The sequence below is a fragment of the Dasypus novemcinctus genome, chromosome 21, assembly GCF_030445035.2.
Source record: "Dasypus novemcinctus isolate mDasNov1 chromosome 21, mDasNov1.1.hap2, whole genome shotgun sequence".
In the NCBI taxonomy this organism is placed as follows: Eukaryota; Metazoa; Chordata; class Mammalia; order Cingulata; family Dasypodidae; genus Dasypus; species Dasypus novemcinctus.
Genome location: NC_080693.1, coordinates 20241288 through 20265273, shown reverse-complemented (window position 1 = coordinate 20265273; position 23986 = coordinate 20241288). Strand labels below are relative to the sequence as shown.

The 23986-nt window shown below is 40.6% G+C and overlaps 1 protein-coding gene across 4 annotated transcripts in view; it reads left to right on the top strand.

Moving 5' to 3' along the window:
* Nucleotides 1-21648, top strand: part of MYOCD (myocardin) — a 112754-nt gene extending 91106 nt beyond the window's left edge. For 2 of the 4 annotated variants that reach the window (XM_058283459.2, XM_058283462.2), the window contains 5 exons: nucleotides 6345-7283; nucleotides 9924-10067; nucleotides 11015-11143; nucleotides 13833-13890; nucleotides 18337-20696. In XM_058283459.2, coding sequence (XP_058139442.1) covers nucleotides 6345-7283; nucleotides 9924-10067; nucleotides 11015-11143; nucleotides 13833-13890; nucleotides 18337-18908 — 1842 coding nt within the window. In that variant the 3' untranslated portion in view covers nucleotides 18909-20696. Of the gene's footprint in view, nucleotides 1-6344; nucleotides 7284-9923; nucleotides 10068-11014; nucleotides 11144-13832; nucleotides 13891-18336; nucleotides 20697-21328 lie in introns of those variants that run through there. The other 2 variants (XM_058283461.2, XM_058283460.2) reach the window with 2 other exon arrangements.
* Nucleotides 21649-23986: the final 2338 nt, after the last annotated feature.

Here is a 23986-nt window from a genome sequence, read left to right as displayed (position 1 = left end):
ACTGAATATTGATAGTTTATAGAGAAACAGTATTTTAAATGAAAATTTAAGATCATTAATTTAAGACTAACAGATAGTTTTACAGTACATTTCCTTCTATATTTTAAACTGCATATGAACAATGTTTTAAAATACTTGTTTTAAAATAATTGTGTGCAGAAATTTCTGTTATGCTTTCTTATTTATATGAACATTTTTGATAACTTTAAAAAAATTTTTTATTTAATTGCCTTTTTTAAAAAGATACATAGATCACAAAAAATATTACATTAAAAAAATATAAGAGGTTCCCATATACCCCACACCCCACCCCACTCCTCCCACATCAACAACCTCTTTCATCATTGTGGCACATTCATCGCATTTGGTGAATACATTTTGGAGCACTGCTGCACTGCATGGATTGTAGTTTACATTATAGTTTACACTCTCCCCCAGTCTATTCAGTGGGTTATGGCAGGATATATAATGTCCAGCATCTGTCCCTGCAATATCATTTAGGACAACTCCAAGTTCCAAAAATGCCCCCACATGACATCTCTTCTTCCCTCTCCCTGCCCTCAGCAACTACTGTGGCCACTGTCTCCACATTAATGATACAGTTTCTTCAATTGTTAGAGTCACAATAGTTCTAGAGTAGAATACCAGTAAGTCCACTCTAATCCATATTTTATTCCTCCATCCTGTGGACCCTGGGATGGTGATGTCCACTCCACATCTAAATTGAGAGGGGGCTTAGATCCCACATGGTTGATGGATGCAATTCTCCTGCTTGCAGTTGTAGACACTCTCAGTTCCCTGGTGTTGTGGTTGACCATCTTCACCTTCCCATCAGCTGACCTGGGTAAGCCCAACAAACCAGAGAGTAGGAGCTGAAACTCTATGGAAATTCAGGGCCCAGCTGGCACATGGCCAGTCCAGAGATTTAAGTCTCCTGAGTACATATCAACCACAGGTTCAGTAAAAGTGACAGAAGAGGCATGTGTAGAAAGGTCACATCTGAGTCCAACTCCATCACACTTAGGAACACAAATTACAAAGTAAGGCACACTGAAAAGGCACTGAACTCCAAAGCCATTTGCCATGACCATAGAACCTGTATGTCTCCATATCCCTCGGGGGCACCAGTGCCTGGGGTTTTATCTACTTTGGCTGTCTCTTGGATCCTGCTGAGACCTCTGATGACCTCCCAACTCCTTTTTGAAGACTCTTAGTCATATAAACTCATTTGTCTTTACCATTATGCCCCTTTCACTCAAGGTCTTTTTCTACTTGCATCACCAGCTAGTGATTGGTAGTAATCCCTCGGTGCCAGGGAGGCTCGTCCCTGGGAGTCATGTCCCACACTGAGTTTGACTGAGAGAATGGCCACATTTGAGTAACATGGAGGTTCTCAGGCAGTAACTCTTAGGTACCCTGCATTTCTAGACCTAGATGAAATTTCAGGCACACAGGTTCATGAGCATAGTCATCAGTATCAAGGGCTCATCATTGGACCATCCTTCTTCACTGGTCTTTGCCCTTGCACTTGGGGGATTGTTACTCTTCCATTGGGGAATGTGACAGAGCTCCTCTGGCTAGGAACTCAGCACTCCCTCAGTTGTCATTTGTAGTTGTAACTACTCTGAAAATACCCAAAGAATATCCAAACATTTTTATATGTCCTATATACATGCCCTGAAGAAATCCCTTCCAACCATGTGTCCCCCATCAATAACACCCCGCACCAGTGTTCCTCCCCTGCCATAGTTGAACCCCACTGTGGTCCAAAACTTCTTCAAAAATGAAGCCTAATATATTGCCAAATTCAATTAGTAGGAAAATGAAATAGTAATGATATTTTAAGATTAGAAATAGTATACATACTAATTTTGAAAAAATAAAATAAAATAAATGAATTGGGGTATTAAAAAATGAAAAAGATCATAAAACTTTGTTTTTTGACATTTTGCCTTTCATCACTGTAATAGGTAGGTGTTGCCCTGTATGTACAGGGGCAAGGCAATCTCTTTCATTCCTTCCTCAGTGTCTACATTCTTTTTTTTTTTTTTAATTTTTAATTTTGTCTTTAAAAATGTTTTAGATCACAGTAAAGTCACCTGTACAATATAGGGGACTCCCATATATCCAACATCAAACCTTTTCCCCCTTCCCCAGCAATGATCTTTTTACATGTTCATGTTATATTTGCTGCAGCTGATGTACAGATATTGAAACATAGCTACCAAACATGGTTCCATTTTGGTTTACATTATGGTTTATATTTTAGATTGTACAATTCTCTAAAATTTTAGTTACATTGTGGTTTACATTATGGTTTACATTTTAGCCTATAGACTTTTATACATTTTTGGTGAAATTTAACAAGTCCTATATCCATCATTGCATGATCTTGTAGAACACTTTCATTGTCCTCCAATTACCCTATTTCCATCTATTCTATTCTTCTAATCCCCTCCCCTCATGGCCCACAGTGACAATCAAGCTTCACTGCTTGAAGGACCAGATTCACAGATACTTGCAACAATGCTGAGGGTTCGACAAACTAGACTGTTCTCCCCCATTAGGAGCCACCAATTCTCCTGAGAGACACCCTTCCCTCTGTTTGAGAACATCAGGCCTCCCCAGGATGGGGGTGCCCCTTCCCACTCATTGTATGGGTCTCCACCCAATGATATAACACACTATGACAAGATGAGCACTCACACACTATCTAGAAGCCTGCCCCTGTGCATTAATCACCTTAAACAGGTAACTCTTCTTTACTATATTTTCTAAAGAGTTTTCTCATCATTATAGTTTCAACCACATCCTCAACAATCTCCCATGTTCATCTGTTCCCCCCAACCCTCCCCCCAATTCCTTGGGCCATCTGATCCATCCTCCTAACCATAGCCCCCCTTGAACCTGCAAAGCCCCACCCAATAATACCCCTATGCCCCCATCTTTCTTATTTATATGAACATTTTTGATAACTTTTAATATTCAATAAAATGTTGATTTTTTAAATCCCAGCCTATCATTCTACCACCTAGTTAAATTCCACTATTGGAAAGTTGCTTCCAACCTTTGCTATCTTAAATAAGATTTCAGTGGCCATCTTTATACCTAAATGTATTAATTTCTCTAATTAGTTCCTTAGGCTAAATACATAAGAGTGAAACTCCTGAACCAAAATATATTAATACTTTTAAAGTTTCTGAGAAAAATAGTGAAATTTCTGTCCTGGCCTTTTGTACCAGTCTATTCCCAGAAGCAGTGCATTAAAGCTACTCTTCTCACACACTAAAGTGCACCCTCAGATCACTTGCAGCTCTTGTTATAATGCAGATTCCAACTCAGTGAAGTTTTGGCAGGACCTGAGAGTCTGCATTTCTAAGGAGCAACCACATACTGTTGATACCGCTGGTCCAAGAACCAGACACTGAATAACAAAGTATTAAAGTGCTTTATTTAAAAAAAAAAAAAAACAACATACAAAAATTTTATTTACTTATATCTGCTGCTATTTCACCAACGCAAAGTGTTATTCATTTCACTGTCAATTTGATCAATGCAAAAAAATATTTATTTAAGTATTTATTTAAATTGCAGGTCTTGGATCAGTGATGACATTGTATATACATTATTAGTCATTTATTTTTCTCTTTTCATTTGTGAAGAGTTGGTTCATGTTCCTTGCCCATTTTTTTTGCTAGGTGTCTAAAATATAAGGCACTCTTTATATGTTGCATTTATAACACTTTATTATCCATGCTGCAATTTATGTTTTCCCAAGAATGCTATTTGGGTTTGCATTTTGCTTATATTTTTTACTTTTAGAAGTTTTAAATTTTTGTTGTCAATATTTTTATGATTACTTCCTTTGCTTTTACTTATGCTCAAAGGTTCTTCCTTTACAGAATATCAGAAAATTTCCCTAATATTTTTCTTTTCACTGTTCTTTGGATTTTTTTTTTACATTTAGGTATTTAATGTGTTTCCCTTCTTAATTGCCAAAATAATATGTTGATGTGAAATTTTTTAAAAACACAAATAAGGATTGTTCATATTTTAGCATATATTTATCCAGAGATTTTCATGTGCAAACATAGGGTTGAATATAGCTACACACATATACTTGTATACTTTTTATAATAATAGAATCAAACAATTCAAACTTTCTTGACTTAATAACATGCCACAAACATTATTCATTATCCTATGTCAACACGTATGTGTAGCACCAGTTTTTAGTTTGCTAAGGCTGCTGATGCAAAATACCAGAAATGGGTTGGCTTTTATAGTGGAAAATTTATTAGGGTAAAAGCTTACAGTTCTGAGGCTGTGAGTATGTCCAAATAAGACACCATCAGAGATGCTGTCTCACCAAAGTTGGCCGCTGGCAGATTCTGGGAACCTGCCAGGTAACAAGGCAAGATGGTAGCCGATCTCTTGAGTCCTCTCCCTTACATGGCAGGGTCAAAATGGCGGCTGTCTTTCTCTGTGTGTTTCTGCTTTCAGTTCTCAGTGTATATTAGACCCCAGCAAGAAAGCGAAAACCTAACCTGAGTCATACCTCACTGACATAGTTCAATCAAAGGCCCTAAGCGATCTCATCAAAAGTGATCTAATTAAAGGTCCCTTAGCTGAATCAAATTAAAAGGCCCCATCTACACTGCACAGGAATGGGTTTGCTTAAGAACACAATTTCCTAGGGTCCATAAAAGACATACCAGGTCAACCAGCTTTAATGGATCTACAGTAGTCTATCATCTGTGTGTATAATCATTGATTTAACCAGTTCCCACATTTTTGGACATTCATTAGTTCCAATTTATGGACTTTTTAAAAAACACCCAAATGAAATAATTATATATGAATCAACATCATAATTTTAAGCCTTTTTAAATTCTCACAGAATTGTATAAAGTTGGTATTATTATCCCCAGTTTATGGGGAGAGTAGGCACAGAGTGGCCACTGAGTTAGAAAGAGGCGGGGTCAGGCGTTGAGTTGCTGTTCCTAGTCACCCCACAACTGTACCTCCAATATATAACTGTTAACCAGCCGGTGGTGAAAATTGGGGCATAAATTTTAGTGGTTCTCAAAGTCTGATCTGGGGAACAGCAGCATCAGCATTACCTTAGAACTTAGTAGAAACGCACATTCGCATGCCCTCCCAGATCTACTCAATCAGAAACTCAGGGGTAGAGCTTACCAACCTGTGCTGTAACGTGCTCTCCAGGATCCTGATCTGGTGGCAAGAGCATTTACCGAAGGAGCCAGAAAACCAGGAGGTTGAGCTCTCCTTCAGGATTATTGATTGAGTCTTATGTCTAAACCCAGATGGATACCAGTTTTCTCATCTATAAAATGGGGGTACAGGTGGGATGGAAGTTGAGGACAGCTGACCAAGTGACTTGTACTTTTCATTCAAGCTCTAAATTTCTGATTCTATGCCGTTGGGAACATGTCATAGGACAAAGTAAAAAGGAATTATTAAAGTTGTGCTAAACCATAACATTGTAAACATAATTAATGACACTGAATTGTATATTTTAATGTGGTAAAAAAAAAAGAGAAACTTTAGATTGTATGTATGTAACTAGAATAAACATTTTTTAAAAATTTATAGGACTGTACAAAATAATCAGTGAACCCTAAAGTAAATCATGGACTATAGTTAACAGTGCAATCATAAAAATGTTCTTTCATCAATTGCAATATATGTACCCAGTAACACAAGGTGTTAATAATAGGATAAAATAGGGGAACTCTCTATTTTATGCATGTTTTTCTGTAAACCTACAGCTTCTCTAATTTAAAAAAATTATGCAAGACCAATTTATTTTGAGGGCAGGGGAAGAAATTGGAAAGGACTATAAAAAAAGAAAAATGAGTATAAGTAAATTCTGTATGTGGTGTTGTAAAATTATCTTAATAAAAAGCACATTTTTCTCATTATAAAACTAATGCTCAACCAAGAACATTTGGAAAGCATAGCAAACAGCAAAACAATAAATTTTATTGTGATCCCATCCATCAGGAGTAACACAGCTTTTATTTTGGTATATCTATTTCTTGATTTTGTGTACAGATTTCACATAATGATAAACACAGACACAAAAATAGAATAAGTCTGTGCGTATCATTTTTCTGCCTCATTTAATGATGCATTATGAATATTTTCTAATATCAATACATTTCTCTATAATATTAAAATAATAATAAGCAGTTTTAAAGTATTCTCCTCAAACAACAAATTAATATAATACATTTTTCTATAATATTAAAATAATAATAAGCACAGATTTAAAAGTATTGTCCTCAAACAACAAACTAACAAAACACTTGTTTCTTTAGGTCTCAGAATTAAGGCAACAGCTTCGAATACGGGGTTTACCCGTTTCAGGCACCAAAACCACCCTCATGGACCGACTCCGGCCCTTTCAGGACTGTCCTGGGAGCTCTGTACCAAACTTCGGTGATATAACAACGGTCACTTTTCCTGTTACCCCAGCCAATGCTCTGCCTAACTACCAGTCCTCCCCTTCCACCAGTGCCTTATCCAATGGCTTCTACCACTTCGGCAGCACCAGCTCCAGCCCCCCAATTTCCCCTGCCTCGTCTGACCTCTCGGTCACCGGGTCCCTGCCGGACACTTTCAATGACGCCTCCCCTTCCTTCGGGCTGCACCCATCCCCTGTTCATGTCTGCACAGAAGAAAGCCTCATGAGTAGCCTCAATGGGGGGTCTGTTCCCTCTGAACTAGATGGGTTGGACTCCGAAAAGGACAAGATGCTGGTGGAGAAGCAGAAGGTGATCAATGAGCTCACCTGGAAACTCCAGCAAGAACAAAAGCAAGTCGAGGAGCTGAGGATGCAGCTTCAGAAGCAGAAAAGGAACAACTGTGCAGAGAAGAAGCCGCTTCCTTTCTTGACTGCCCCCATCAAGCAGGAAGATGCCATCTCCAGCTGTCCTTTTGCATCCCAGCAAACATCTGTGAAAAGACAAAGCAACAGCTCTGAGAGTCAACCGGCAGCTTGTGAAGCTGCTCAACTCTTACCCCTTGGAAAGACTCACTGTGGAGAGTCCTCAGGTCAAACCAATGTACTTTCTTCCACATTTCTCAGCCCCCAGTGTTCGCCTCAGCATTCCCCACTTGGGGCTGTGAAAAGCCCACAGCATATCAGTTTGCCCCCATCACCCAACAACCATTACTTCCTTCCCCCATCTTCCAGTGCTCAGGGAGAAGGGCATTGTATTTCCTCACCAGCTGGCAGCCAGGTGTGCACTGCTCAGGTAAGAACTCATTCCAACATGCCCAGTGTATCCCTTTCTAGAGGTAGGATATGGATTTGCAAGTGGCAAAGAACTGACCTTGGAACGTTCAGTGTGCTGGGTTTACCAGAAGTCCAGCAGCGACTCCCCCACACCACAATCCTCAAGCCTTCACAGTAGACCAAACTCATTTATCCTCCTGGGCAGGGGTTGGCAAACTTTTTCCGTAAACAGCCAGACAGTAAATATTTTTGTCTTTGCAGAGACCATATGGTCTCTGTCACAACTCTTCAACTTTACCTCTCTAACAGAAAAAGCAGTCATAAACAATGGCTGAAAACAAATGCACATGGCATTGTGCACATGGCAATAAGACTTTACTGGCAAAAACAGGCAGTGGGCCAGATTTGACTCATGGGCTGTAGTTTGCTGACCCGTACTCTAAGGACCTTTTGGCATCAAGACTTATCATAGGTCAAAGCAATTTATCAAGATAGGACCAGACTTTACTATTCTCTTTGCGCAATGGTATTCATAGTACATACATGTATCACGTGCCAGGTCCTGCGCCAGTCTCTAGGGATTGATGCTGAACTACCCGTATGAAAATCCCTATTCTCATGGGGATACACATAGTAAACCAAATAATTAAATTACATAATGTATTAGAAGAAAACACATCTTATGGAGGAAATGAGAAAGGAGAGTGGAGAGTTTGAACATTTGCAACTTTAAATAGAGTGGCCAATGACATAAGAGCACAACTTTGAAGGACATAAGGGATAAAGTTTGTGACTATTTGGGATAAACATATTTCAGACAAAGGGGCAAACAGAAAGTACAAAAGACCTGAGGTAGAAGCATGCCTGAAATGTTCAAGGATCAGAGACAATATCAGTGTGGCTGTAGCAGAATGAGAGAAAAATAATAGGAGATGGCTTAGTAGAGCTATTGATTCAAAGATCAGATGCAGGGATTTGCCAAAGACTTTCCTTTTGTCCATGGACCTGAAGAATTATTAGAAAAGTCTGTTAAAATCAATTCAAGGAAAAAAAATGGTATCAAAAGGTTGTCTGAAATCTATATTATTAGAAAGAGAATAAGAAGGAAACATTTATTGGATACCTGCCATATACCACACATGAAAAGTCATGCATATGAATAATCGCATTTAACTGTCACAACAACTCTGTGAGCTCCCTTTTATTATTCTTGACTTGCCATTGAGGAAAAGGAGGCTCAGGGAGGTGAGACAAATTGCTCAGGTCACACAAGCCTGGACACACACCCAGGATGAACTGATTCCAAAGTGCCTGTCTATTCTCTACCATAGGAGTGTGAAGTGTGGCCACAGGGAATGAGAATTAATTTTTACAAACTTAGCAGAAGGACATATTCAAATGAATGATGCCCACTCCCAAGTGTACATTCTGGAAGGAACTGGAACTTAAACAGATTATCATTATTTTCCACAAATATTTATTAAGTGCACAGTGCCCTAGGCAACAATGATAAAAATAGCTAAGACATCATCACTCTGAACGACAAGACTTTCAATTCTCCTAACAATGATGCTAACAAGAACCAATTTTTGCACTGTGGTGTATGATTTATACAGCACCCTTTACAGACATGAACAACTGCATGTATAATGGGTTAAAAGATAAACAATATGGGATACTATAACTAATCTCTGCTCATGACCTTAAATGCTGCACAAGCTAGATGGAGAGTGGTGTGGGTTGATCATGAAGGGCTAGAAAAGTTGGGGAAGGTTTTGTGAAGGAGCTGAGCATTATGGGTAAAAGGCAGGGAAAGGACATTCCAGAAGGGACATATCATATGAACAAAGATAGAGAAGTAAAATGTACAGGGCATGTGAAGAAATTAACTATTAAGCTAATTTGCCTAGAATTGGAAGTTCAAGGAGAGAGTAGTGGAATTTAAGTTTAGAGAAGTAAGTAGCACCAGATTTTGGAGTATCTTGAATACCATGGTTAGAAGTGGGGATGCTATGCTGTAGATATGTGGAGCCATTGAAAGCTTTTGAGCCATAGACAATGTGTACAAAGCTAGGTGTCTTTGTTTCCAGGCTCTTATTACAAATACCATACCATGGGTTGGCTTAACAACAGGTTTTGAAGCTAAGAGAAGTACAAAATTAAGAAGTCAGCAAGGAAGTACTTTCTCCCCAAAGTCTGTGGTGTTCTGGTGGTGGCTTCTAGAGACCCTTGGGTTCCCCGGCTTTCCCCTGGCCCATGAAGGTGCTCATGCTGAAGCACTCTCCTTTCTCTTCTGGGTTCTGTTGACTTCTGGCTTCCAGATCTTCCCCATGGCCTTTTCTTTATAAGGCCTCCAGTAAAAGGATTAAGACTCATCCTGATTCAGTTGGCCATACTTAACTAAAAACAACATCTCCAATAAGTGTTATTTGCATTGGGTTCACACACACAGGAATGGATTAAGATTAAGAACATTTTTTTTTCCTGGGGTACCTAACTCAATCTGCCACACCAGGTTTTAGGCAAATTTATTTGGCAGTGGAATTTAGGGAGGTTTGGAAAGATAAGACACTAGAGAAAGGACCAGAAGTCTCACCAAAGACCACACTCAAGTGTGCTGCTGTTGTCCATTTAATTGGTTACTCCTTCCTTCCTACAGAGCTCAGGCGTACATGATGGCCATCCTCCAAGCTTCTCTCCTCAGCCTACCAGCCTCCACCCCCCTTTCACTGGAGCCCAGGCAGATAGCAGTCATGGTGCTGGCAGTAACCCTTGCCCCAAAAGCCCAGGTGTACAGTCAAAGGTAGGTACCTGGGGACAGAGTTTAGCCTTGTGATTGACTTTACCTCTTCTCTCTTGTGGTCCCCATCCTCCAAAGCAAATGATCAAGTTCAAAGGCAGAAGTTTGACATTTTAGGAAGACACGAGTCTACTTGAAAGCATTGGAACGAATGAATGCACAGGTGTAAATTAGAAGATATCACAGAGAGTTATTTCCTGAGGCCATCCCAGAAATCACGATGACTAAAATGGCCATGGTATATTTAGGAAACAACATAGAGACAAACCAGTTTGGGGGAAGGAGAAGATTAAGTAGTAGAAGAATAATATTGGAGAAAGAGTAAGGTACATGGCTCCATAGATGTAGTTAGAGAGGTGCAAATAAGCAGTAGCACAATGCACTATCTCTGCAGAAAAAGGAAGAGATGATACGTCTCCACTGGAGGAAGAATGAGGGGTGGAAGGACCCAGGAGCAATGAAGAGGTGTAAGAAGGAGACAAAAATAAGATAACCATGAGATAAAATTGCTACATGCCACCAGTGAGGCAGTGGGGACAGACACACTGAAATAGCCCAGGCACTCCCATGGAAGAATACATTCAAGACAAATGAAGTTGGCTCCTGAAGAGGTACCCCAGCAATGCCTCCATCTCTCTGCAAATACACACAGTTTGGAATGGAAAGGCATGGAGAATAAATTATTCTGGAAATTTCTGAGTTGATGCACTTTCTCATCTTGGTCTTTTCCTAGTAGAAGTGGGCACACCTTAGAAAGGAAAATGTAGATGCCTCCAACGATAAGTCCACATTGATATGCATTATGGTTAATATACTGGAGTTATTCTCTAAGTCCTGTTTTTTCCCCTTCAATCAAGTTTTCCAAAATTTATCCTGTACTTTCTAAACCTGAAGAAATACCATTTCTGACCCATGAATTGATTACTTTTCCCTGCGTTTCAACCACACAGATGGCTGGTTTACACTCTTCTGATAAGGCAGGACCAAAGTTTTCAATGCCATCCCCAACTTTTTCTAAGCCAAGTTCAGCAGTTTCTGAGATAACACAGCCTCCATCTTATGAAGATGCAGTAAAGCAGGTAACCGCATGATTTGTTCTTTATAGAAGAATTGACTGAATGGACATTACTTTGCATTATTAAATTTCGTGCAGTCGGTAAATTCTGATATTGAATGCATTCAGTGCCTCCCCACTGAGCAAAGTATATAAAGACTAATTGTAGAAACGTGCTGCTGATGGTAGAAGCTGCATAGAGCAGAGAGAAAGGAGTCTCAGACTTAGTTCTAGTTCTGCCACTAGCCACGTAAGCTTGGTCAAGCCTTAACTTCTCTTATATGAAATAGAGATGATCTCTACTTTGTAAGGATTCTAGGTAATGTGTATAAAGCCCTTACTCCATGATCTGAGCGTATGACAGATACTCAAATATGTAAAAGCTATGTCAAGGTGATGCTTTCTCAGGTTCCTGCTAGCTTTAAAATTCAATGGCCCAGTAATTAGCAAACTCATTGAGTTGATATCTGGTATATAGGATGCCCAGGAGATAGAAGGAGTGTAGAGAATGGGAAGCTGATGCTTAATTTGTGTAGAATTTCCAATAAGGGTAATAGCAAATGTTTGAAAATGGATGGAGGTGATGGTAGCACATTATTGTGGGAGTAATTGATAGCACAGAATTGTGCATGTGATTCTGGTAGAAAAGGGAAGTTTAAGGTTTTGTGTATCACTAGAAGGAAAGCTAGAGGATGACATGAGACTGTATAACATAGTGAACCCTGTTGTGGGTGATGAATGTGGATAATAGCACAAACATAAGAATGTTCTTTCATGAGCTAGAGCAAATGTGCGTCACTATTACAGGGTATCAATAATGGGGTAGTATACAAGGGAAAGTACACCTAATGCAAACTATGGTCTATAGTTAACAGTAATATTTTAATATTCTTTCATCATTTGTAACAAAGGTACCACACCAATGCTAAGTTTCAATAGTAGGAGGGTGAAAGGGAATTTTTTTTTTCTTTTTTCATTTGTGTGGAGCAATGAAAATGTTCTAAAATTGATTGTGGTGATGAATGCACAACTCTGTGATTATACTGAGAGCCATTGATTGTACACCCTGGATGGATTGTACGGTGTGTGAACAATTCTGCTTTAAAAAAATTCAAAGACTGAGGCAAATGTGGGGGATTGTTGAAACCAGATAATGAATGTATGAAAGATCCATTATATTCTGTTCTTTCATTTATATTTGGAAATTTTCAAAATAAAAAGTAAGAAGGAAGAAAAACAATTAATGATCCTACTTTTTAAATGGTCTGAGCTTGGATAAGTTACCAGATAGCCCTTCATATATGTTTTTCTCACTCAATCCCAGCAAAGAACACCTACATCAGTGACTGTATCATCGTACCCCACAGATCAAAATCAGCCTGCAGTTAGGTTTCATTTGGCTTAAAAAGTCTTTTAAAAATTAGGAGATTTGGGAAGCGGAGGTGGCTCAAGTGATAGAGCTTCTGCCTAGCATATGGGAGGACTTGGGTTCAATCCCTGCGGCCTCCTGGTGAAAAAGAAGAGAAAGCATGCCTGCATGGCAAGCCAACACCCACACAAGTGCCCGTGTGGTGAGCCAGTGCCCCGTGCAAGTGAGTCACACTGCAAGATAATGAAGCATCAAAGAAAGACAAGGAGAGAGTCAAGGTGAAGCACAGCAGAAGCCAGGAACTGAGGTGGCGCAATTGACAGGGAACCTCTGTCCCCATTGGAGGTCTCTGGATTCAAATACCGGTAAATCCTAAAGGAGAGAAAATGAGAAAAGAAGACAACACAGACAGCAAAAACAGGGGTGGGAGGAAGGGAAGGGAAGAAAAAAAATCTTTTTTTTTTTTAATTAGGAGATTTTATGCAAAAAGTGGGTTTCCTGATTTCTGTAAAACTAGAGGATCTCCAACACTAGGGTCACCTCTCTGCCAGACAACAATTGGCAAAATCAGAGTGTCAGCTGCCCTTCTTGAGCCAGGGTCCTTCCGCTGGGTCTAGACTTGGCTCATTTATGTTACCTGCCACACTCTGTAGGCACCTGATGCCTTCTGGACTGGCAAAGGGCTTGTTCTTTGAGCAGGGCTCCCATCATATTGGATACTGATGCCCATGTTTAGTGGGCCGGGGCTGTCAAGGGAGTGAGATGGCTCTGACTTTGTTCTCCCCATTCTCTTCCCCTGGAATCTGTAAATATCAGCTGATCCTTAATAGCTTCAAAAGAAAAGAAAAAGGCCAGGCAATGTGGACTTTGTAAATAAGACCTTCTTAGCAACTCACCTGAGGGGGACAGCTGGTGGAGGCAGAGGCACAGCTTACAAGGAAACACCAAGTTCCACAGCTATTGCAATGAGGAACCAAGGAAAATAATAGCCAAATTCTTGGGCCACCTCCTCAGGAACCAAAGCAAGAAGGCAGAATCCGAGTCACTTCCAAGTAAGAAAAGGAGCCTTGCTTCCTGTGTATTCAGACACCCTGCTCCTGGAATAGAAACCTCTTAAACAACTGAGCTCATTCTGAGCTACTCTAGTGGGAAGCATCCTGCCTTCTTTTCTCCTTCTCTTGTTATAATAGACTGCTTCATTCCGTTGCTTACCTGTCTAAAGTGAATACTGAGCTTTAGCAAAACAGTCCAAAAATCTGTAGTGCTGCTTCTAATGATTTCCTCCAGCAGAGGTAATTTTTAACCTTTTAACCTTTCTGTTCTCCTTTGGTCTCCTTTGCAATAGCAAATGACTCGGAGTCAGCAGATGGACGAACTCCTGGATGTCCTCATTGAAAGTGGAGGTAAGTCGGCCGTGGCTCAGGTGACTCTGCATCTGGGTGTGAACACTTAGGACCAAGGTTAGATATAGATGGCGAGTTGGATGCCCCAAGTGATCTATGGAGCAGAGTCCCTCCCTTTGAGCTTCCTATCCAAGCTTGGAGCAGATAAAAGAAGGATAACAGATGATTCCTCACTGCCGTCTTCCTAGGATCATTTTTCACTTCATTTTAAAATTTTTCGTCTTTCATCCCAATCCCTATTTCTCTAAATGTTTTCCAGTCTTAATCTCAATTTTCTTAAATGTGTGAAAAAGAATAGAGAAGATAATGCAAGTTTTACACTACCTACTCAGAATGGAATTCAATTAGTCATCTTCTACTGGACCGCCCATTTGTGCTTACATGTCATTTAAGTTAGCAATCAAAAGTGATCAGCATGTTCTTTTTTGCCTCCTTTTAAGGCATTTATGTATTTATTTATTTTTGGAGGGTATGTGGAGAATTTGAAATCACACAAATGAATGAGATCACCTAAAAAATATAAATAAAAATGAAGGAGCACTGTACTGAAACTTTAAACAGCAACGTTTAAAGTTTCAGAAAAGGAGGAAGCAAAGGACTTAGAGAAAGAGTGGTCTGGCATTGTGCTAGATTGACTGCTGAACCAGACAAAGTCCCCACCTTTATGGCATTTACAGTCTTGTAAAGTACATGAACAAACAAAAAACAAGTAAGCAGACTTTTCCTCCATTTTACCAAAAGGGGAAAAGGGAAAGATGGGTACAGGTGCATGTGCATGCTTAGAAGTCTCATGATGAAAAGATAAGAGAATTCACATCAGATACACTTATTTTCTTAATGCACTATGTCTCAAGGTGAGCAAAGAGTGAGTGTGCAGAAGGGAGTTATGGGGGATTTGAGGAAAGAAGAGCAGTTATGAATCGATCATGGGTGAAATGAGTGTTCTGGGGAAACAGTAGGATTGTTAGACAGTGTTAAGTTCCAATGGGATATTTGTGAACATGAATTTAAAGTGAAACCAGTCCACTTAGTTATATAATTTTTTTCTCGTTCCAGTTGGATATTTGTGATCATGAATTTAAAGTGAAACCAGTCAGCTTAGTTATGTAATTTTTTTCTTGCAAAGTTCAGCTTACCCAGGGCAGGCTCAGAGAAAGCAGATGATAAAATTAATCCAGGCATGGGGCTTTATTAAAGGAGTAAGGTGGAAGGAGAGAAGGGCAAGGTAATTGAGGGTATTTATAAGAGACTAATTTTAATGGCAGACCATAGAATATGGACTGGCTGATAGATGGTGATACAGGCATACCTTGCTCTATTACGTTTCACAGATTATGTTTTTCACAAAGTGAAAGTCCATGGCAATCCTGCATCTAGCAGGTCTATTGGTACTATTTTTCCAACAGCATGTCCTCACTCTGTGTCTCTGCATCATGTTTTGGTAATTCTCACCTTATTCCAAAATTTTCACTATTATTATATCTGTAATGGTGATCTGTGATCAACGCTCTTTGATGTTACTACTGAATTTGTTACGGGGTGCCATAAACTATGCCCGTACAAGATGGCTAATTTAATGGATACATGTGTGTATTCTGCTGCTCCACTGCGTGGTCAACTGTTTTCACATCTCTCTCTCTCTCTACGTGCGTCCCTATCCCCTGAGGTGCAACAATATTGAAATTAGGCCAGTTAGTAGCCCTACAATGGCCTCTAAGTGCTAATGTGAAAGGAAAAGGCTCATGTCTTTCATTTTAAGTCAAAAGCTAGAAATGAGGAGCGCATGCCCAAAGCTGAGATAAGTCAAAAGCTAGGCCTCTTGCACCAAACATTTAGCCAAATTGTGAATGCAAAAGAAGAGTTCTTGAAGGAAACTGAAAAGTGCTGGTTCAGTGCACACAAGATTATTAAGGAAACAAACAGTCTTATTGCTGATAGGGAGAGAGTTTTAGTGGTCTGGATAAAAGATCAAACCAGCCACAACATTCCCTTAAGCCAAAGCTTAATTCAGAGCAAAGTCCTAACTCTTCAATTCTATGAAGGCTGAGAGAGATAAGGAAGTTGCAGATTCAAAACTAGCAGATTGAATCATGAGGTTTAAGGAAAGAAGCCATTTCCATAACATAAAAGGGCAAGGTGAAGCAGCAAGCGCTGATGTAGATGCTGCAGCAATTTATCCAGAAGATCTAGCTAAGATAACTAATGAAAATGGCTACACTAAATGACAGATTTTCAGTGTAGATGAAAGAGCCTAATATTGGAAAAAGATGCCATCCAGGACATTCATAGCTAGAGAGGAGAAGTCAATGCCTGGCTTCAAAGTTTCCTAGGACAGGATGACTCTCCAGTTAGGGTCTAATGAGATGGTGACTTGAAGTCAATGTTCATTTACCATTCTGAAAATCCTAGTGCCCTTAAGAATTATGCTAAATCTACCCTACCTGTACTTTATAAATGGAACAAAAGATGACAGCACATCTGTTTACAACATGGTTTACTGAGTATTTTAAAGCCACTATTGAGATGCACTTTTCAGGAAAGAGATTCCTTTCCAAATATTACTGCTCATTGACAATGCACCTGGTCAACGAAGAGCTCTGATGGCGATGTACAACAAGATGAATGTTGCTTTTGTGCCTGCTAACATAGCATCCATTCTGCAGCCCATAGATCAAGCAGTCATTTCAACTTTCATGTCTTATTATTTTAAGAAATGTATTTTGTAAGACTAGAGCTTCCGTAGATAGTGATTCCTCTGATGGATCTGGACAAAGTCAATTGTAAACCTTCTGGAAAGGATTCATCATTCTAGATGTCATTAAGAACATTCATGATTCAAGGGAGAATGTAAAAATATCAACATTAAGAGGAGTTTGGAAGACATTGATTCCTACCCTTAAGGATGACTTTGAGGGGTTCAAAACTTCGGTTCAGGAAGAAACTGCAGATGTGGTAGATGTAGCAAGAGAACTAGACCTAGATGTGGAACCCGGAGACCTGACTGAATTACTGCCATCTCATGATGAAAGCTTAACAGATGAGGAGTTGGTTCTTATGGATGAGCAAAGAAAGTTGTGTCTTGAGATGGAAAGTAATCCTGGTGAAATGACAACAAAAGATTTAGAATATTACATAAACTTAGCTGATAAAGCTGTGGCAGGGCTTGAGAGGATTGACTCCCATTTTTAAAGAAATTCTACTGTGGGTTAAATGCTATAAAACAGCATTGCATGCTACAGAGAAATCTTTCATAAGAGGAAGAGTCAATCGATGCAGCAAACTTTAATGTTGTCTTATTTTAAGAAATTTCCACAGCTTCCCCAACTTCAGCAATCACTACCCTGATCAGTCAGCAGCCATCAACATTGAAGCAAGACCCCACCATCAGCAAGAAGAGTATGACTCACTGAAAGCTCAGATGATAGATAGCATTTTTAGCAATAAAATATTTTTAATTAAGTTCTGTAGCTTGTTTTTTCAGACATCATGCTATTTCACACTTAGTAGACTAGAGTTATGGAAACATAACTTTTATATGCACTGGGAAACCAAAATTTCATAACTCACTTTATTGCAATATTCACTTTATTGTGATGATCTGGAACAGAATCTGCAATATCTGTGAAGTATGCCTATATTGTCAGTGCATTGGAATGACTCAAAGTGGATTAGAGTGGCTGAGAAATTGCTGGCATGTACTTAATAAGTGAGCTGGAAAGGTGGGAGGTGGTGGACAGAGAGGGGGAATTTTGCTTGAAACCAAGCTTTCAGAGTGATACAGTATTTGATGGCAAGGTCCAGGGTGTACCTAACAGAGTTGAGGGGGATGTCAAACAACTGAGACGAGGGTGCTCAATGGCTCATTTCTGAGGATGCTGAAGTCATAGGAAATGACAAGATAAAGTGGGGGAAAGGCCATGAACTTGGAAATAGAGTCTTCAGTGGTTCAAGAGAAGTGACCAGGAGGTTAGTAGAAGAGCACATCAAGGTAGGGGATGGGGCGAGTGCATGACCCTGAAAACAGCTGAGGATTTGTACGAAGGGAAGGGAGTAACCATGTGAGAGTGGCAATGGGAGGAAGAAGAACCTGATGACTCATTTTCTGGCCCTGAAGTACTGAGGGCTTAACAGGGGATACCGTGATTTCAGGTGACAGCCAACATGTCGGATATGGAATAAGTCAAATGAACATTCAGGGTAGAGAGTTTGTTATACTCCAAAAGGAGAATTTCCTAAACAAAAGGGTTTTGGGAGAAATGGAGGAAAGAAGTTTTGGATAGAAAGAGAGCAGTTTGAAGATGAGACTCTGGGTGATAAGAGATGACCAGGGAAGTGTGGCTGTCCCATGTGCTTGTCTTAGTGTGATTCGTTCATTCCAAAGATTCATACTGCGTGGCACACTCAATTTGAAGTGATCTAACAATTCCCGTTGTGTTTTGCCAACAGAAATGCCAGCTGATGCCAGAGAGAATCATCCATGTCATCAAAAAGCCCCAAAGATACCTGGACCTTCCCGAAGCCCTGGTGCCACCCTCCCCAAGCCTTTGACTTCATTTGAACATGCTTCTTCAGGCGGCCAGCTCTCCTTTGATCACTACACCACTGAAAGCGATGAGCACCTCGAAGTCTTATTAAATTCCCAGAGCCCCTTAGGAAAGGTGAGCGACATTGCCCTCCTAAAACTTGGGAGCGAGGAGCCTCAGTTTGATGGGATCATGGATGGGTTCTCCAGCAAGGCTGCGGAAGACCTCTTCAATGCCCACGAGATCTTGCCTGGCCCACTCTCCCCCATGCAGACTCAGTTTTCTCCCTCTTCAGTGGACAGCAATGGGCTGCAGTTAAGCTTCACTGAATCTCCGTGGGAAACCATGGAGTGGCTGGACCTCACTCCACCCAGCTCCACCCCAGGCTTTAGCTCCCTCGCCACCAGCGGCCCCAGCATCTTTAACATTGATTTCTTGGATGTCACGGATCTCAATTTGAATTCCCCCATGGACCTTCACTTACAGCAGTGGTAGAATGCCTGACGCAACAGTCAACCAACAGAAATCCTATGGGGGCGAAGCATTTCCCATGAACACTTTAATTATCCAAAAATCAATAAAGAAGAAGGGAATTAAAAAGAAGCAGTGGAGAGTTCTGTGACAATAAACAAGAAGACATAGGAGTCTTTATATGTATGTCTTTATATATACATAATGTAATGTTTGTCAACATTCAGAGACTCATAATGATTTCAGCAATGTGCTTTCTCAGACTAAGAATGCCAAAAAAAATAGCTTTTCACTGCCCTTTAAAAAACAATATTTTTTCTAACCCGTAAATTTTTCTCAGGCATTGTTGGGCCATAATCTCATTTTATAAATTTTCCTCCTGAAAACAACTTAGGCATAGGGTAAAAAGGAAATATAAACGCTTGAACAGAAAAAGTCAGTCCAGCTAAGGTAATGGAAGGCAAACCCCTGAGGGGCTGCTTCCCATCTCTCCCATATTTCAAAACAGAAGCCAAGCCCAGGTTCAGTTACGGAATTCTTGAGGCAGAACAGAGGGACAGACCCATCTGTTCCAGAGAGCGTTCCCAAATCCACTCGATGCCGCTCAACCACCAGGCTGCCCCACTGGGGTGGACTCAGTACTGCAGCCAGGACTCTTGCGGTCACTGGTGACCGTTGAGCTGCATTTCATCCAGAGACCCCTCCCAGAATTCCCTTCTTTCTCAACTGCTAGCTAAGTGCCCCTACTGTCTCTGTGGTGATAGCATGGTGAAATAAGTGAGAACCCTAAAGCAGAGAAACTGCTGTGGAGAAGAGGAGATTCCTCAGGCTCTCCTTCACAGCCCCCTTTATTCCTAAGACCACAGGTAGCCATGCAGGCAGATTAGGAGATCTTTAGGTACAGGAGGCCCTATCAGATCTGATTCAGACAGGTCTGGAGGGCAACCTCGTTTCACAAAGTGTGGGCATGAACTTCATGGGTTGTTGTAACAGGACTGTTCTTTGTGGAAGTCCAACTCCCAGTCTGGTTTCCTTTTTTTGGGGGGGGGGGGGTTGAAAGTTCCACCTCTACTTTTCTTTCAAGACACCAATTCCCTCATGTTCCTCTTTTATTATCTTTGTTTTTTCTCTACCCCGACCTTGAGAGGTGACGAGTTAGATCTACCAAAGCTGCCATAATCCTAACAAAGCCATTTTTTTAAAATGTTCAAAATCCCAAATCTTCCCAGAAATCTCTAATATGCCTAATTTGCTGCAAAAGGAAGTCACAGGAAGTACCTTAGGAAGAAACTTGGGTTGACTTGGCCTATCAGTCACAAAACACATTCTGCCCTCATTTGAGTTACAGCATTCATGGATCCTTGTTGCTCTGGGGAAATTGGAAATCCTTATGTTGTAAAGATAAATATGGAGGATATCTGCAGGAGAGAATATATCAGGTCTGAGTTTCTGAAGGAAAACACAATTGCACGTTGAAAACAATGGAAGGAAAAAGAACAATGGTCGAATGTGCATTCCTCATTACCTCTCGTGCTTTGGCTGGGAGTTGAAAAAACCCAAATTGTAGGACAGTCTCTTGAAGGCTCATTGTGGTTCCAGCTCACCATTTTATAGTGTTGCATGTGATAGAAAGTAGCTATTGCTGTTTTATTTTTTTTATTTAAATCACTAAGGCACTGTTTTCTTATTTTGTCAAAAAATGTTGTTCACTGTGCACTTTTAGAGAAAATAATCAAAAGTGTTGTGATTTTTTAGAAGTGCTCTTTTTGATAAACCAAAGATTTAGAAGTCATTCCATTGTTAACTTGTAAATGTGTGTGAACCCAAGAGTGTTTTTGATGATTGCTACTCTGAAAGCTGCCAGCTCGTATCCTGGAGGAGGGTGGGGAGGGAAATATATGTATATATATATATGTACACACACATGTGTATAGATGTATACATATGTATGTCCGTGTGTGTGTGTATCCTGAAAGCAGTGTTACAGAGTTATATGCTGAAAGCCTTTAACCCTCAATCTGCTATGAAATGGTACCTGGCCTTTCTCACTATGAATTCCTGATTAATCAACCAGACTACAAACTGCCTCCCTGTATGACTAATGGCTCCAACCTGATGACTCACAGCCACTTGCTTACCATGAACAAGCTCATCTTGGCAATGAATATGAATGTGAAAAGATAGAATGGCTTTCACCATTAGTAGCTGGATATGGTAATATAATTTCTTTTACAAGAGCATAAAGGGAACATGGAAATCATTTTTACATTCCCTGATCTGCATTGTGCTTGAAAAGATCCAGACGGTACATTTTTAATTTTGTCTTTATGTCCCACATCAGAACCAAAATTCTAGATGGGAAAATCACCAATCTTGTCTTTGAAGACAAAGCTCTGGGGAAGCAAGCTTTATTAACACATTCCTCACATTTGTTTATTCCCCAGATATCGAAGTTTTCTTCGGATCTTGACAAAGCTTGCTGGTCAGTACATTTTTCCATGTGCCACTGCTATTTGTATGTTATTTTGTTTTCTTTCTTCCTTTGGAAAACAAACCAGCACAGTGTCCCTACCCTGAGACTCTGGTCTGAGTGTGATTTTTTCCTTTGGGTGTTTCTCTCTGAAGGATTAGATCTGGTTGGGAGACCTCTGTACTTTGCCTGACTTTGCCTTCTCATGGGCTCTTTTTAGGAAATGACTGGGCACTGACGTACACACCTCACAGTAGTCTGGGTCCCAACAAAAGACAAGATGGTTCCTATTTCCTACTGACTCCAACACAGTTAACACAGAGCAGATCCCTTGATGACTTATCTCAACCTCCTCCTACCATCTCCACATACCACATCCACCCTTTCTTCACAACTCAGAAATGGGACTTGGGGGGAGAAAATCGGGGGTCATTGGGAGAAAAGTGATGAAGTCAGTTGCTCCCAGTGGATCAGATCATCTCTGTAATTCATCTATCTCCTGGGAGGGGGGTGGCATTATTTTAAACTCTTTTGAACTCTTGGCTGAGTCCTTTTTCATGGTGACAAATTGGGCATGACCGAAAGATGTACAAAGACTTACGTAAATGGCCGTGTTTGAATGTCTTCATGCTCCTAAAACCTGACGGTGACCTCATTCATTTACTTACCATCCCTGGAACCTACGTGGTAAAAGAGAACTGCAGGTATTTGGGGTCCTTTCCAGTGCTGCTGTGACCATGTGATTCATACTTAACAAGAGTCCGAAAATTCATGTGTGCAGACGCTTTCTCACAGTATTATTAGATGACACGCATTCTATTATAAGGAGGAAAGAGAAAGGATCATGAGGGAGGAAGCAAGGGAGGGAGGAAGGGAGGAAGCAAAGGAAAGGAGAGAGGAAAAGGGCCCAACTTTCCAATCTGTGAACCTTTCTGTTCAGCTAAGACACTGCATTATGAAAAGTAAACCAAAAAATTTTAGATGAGATGCCATTCTTAGCAATTCAGGGGTTGTACTGATAAATGAGGAAACCAAGAGAGCCTCCACCTGTGAAGTCGAGGGTCTGTGAACTGGCAGCCTTTTGCCTTTCAATTCATTCACTTCCAACCTGGAAAGAAAGAAAAGAATTGATAAAACCCATCCCAAGCATTTGAGACAGACCTTTTCAAAACAGTATTTAGTTTAAATTTGATCAGCTTTTCTAGAAACAGATTTTGGACTGGCAGAAAACACCCACATCAAATGTACTCATCTAATATCTTTTACAGATGTCTAACCAGTGCAAAGAACACAAGTCTTCAAAGAGCCAATCTGAGCTGACCCAGCTGTTTCCATAACTGTTCGGAGTTTTAATGACTACAGAATTGAAATTCCAATGGTCAACAACACAGGGGATCTCCCAGGCTTCTAGCTAGAAGCCCTGTATTTATGCTGTCAGGAAAGGGGATCTTAGTTATTCCAGAAGGAAGAGTGGACGCCCCTTTCAACTCAAAGCTATCTCCACACTAACGTTCTTTTCTTGTCTCTTTTTCCATGGTAAAATCGCCACGGGGAATCAATGGAAATATTTTAATAGCTCCCGCCACTTAAAAAATCTGTAAGAATTTTATGGTTTGGTTTCTGTACCAGATTCAGAGTCCCCTTGAAAATTGGGAAAGAATGAAGGAAACAGTACTTTCCCACCCTTATCCCCATTCTTCATAGAGCTCTCTAGAAGAAAGGGAAAATTGCTAGGGAGAGGGAGAGGAAAGAGCATGTTCCTGTATGCTTTGATCCCTTAGGAGAAGCTCTTCAGCCAGTGTGAAGGCACTTTGGCTTCCTCTTCGAGCCTTTGCTGCATTCTTTACCATGTACAGCCCCTGGCACGCACACAAAGGGTGACCCCCAGTTCACTATCACATAGGGCAGAGCTTTGAAACGAGTCTGGGGGCTTCGTTTTTCCATAAATTCTATAGATACTGACAGAATCGTTCAGAATAGAAGACTGCTTTGTGAAACAGTCCTGTGAGCTGGTCCGGTCCTGTTTAAGGATCTGAGTTTGATTTCAGACTTCACACTTTTAGAGGATCCCTGGCTAGGTTGAGAGGCTCCATGGGGAGGTGACTTTAAGATAGGATGGGACCTGGGAAGAATTTCACTGTCTTCTGCCAGGGAAATTATAATAGGACCCGTTGGGTTCCATAAGATATGATTCTAAGATTCTGTGAGTCTCCGTCTGCATTAAGACAAACAGACCCTGCCCATCTCCTGTGCTTATGCGACACTGGTAGGCGTGAATTTCCTGTCAACGGTCTAAGAGCTCCTGAGTGTTTATGGAGAAGGGGAGCGTAATGATAGGGGATCCTGGATGCTATTGTGATGTTTTCCAAAGGAAGGGAACCCACACTGCCCCCTAGAGCTCCTCTGCAATGGCCTCGCAGGGAAGGAGGGCAATGTCTTGCTGGGTGCTTAAAATCCTCCCTCAATTAAACACAAAGAGGCACTTTGTAAAGAAATGGAAAGTGGAAGCACGCGTCCTCCGCGGCGCCCTATGAGTGTTGTGTCCCTGTCGGTCTCCTTTGCTCAACTCTATGTGATCGGAAAGACATGTGGGTTACCAGGAGGAGAAAGGGGGCAATGGCTAAAATACCAA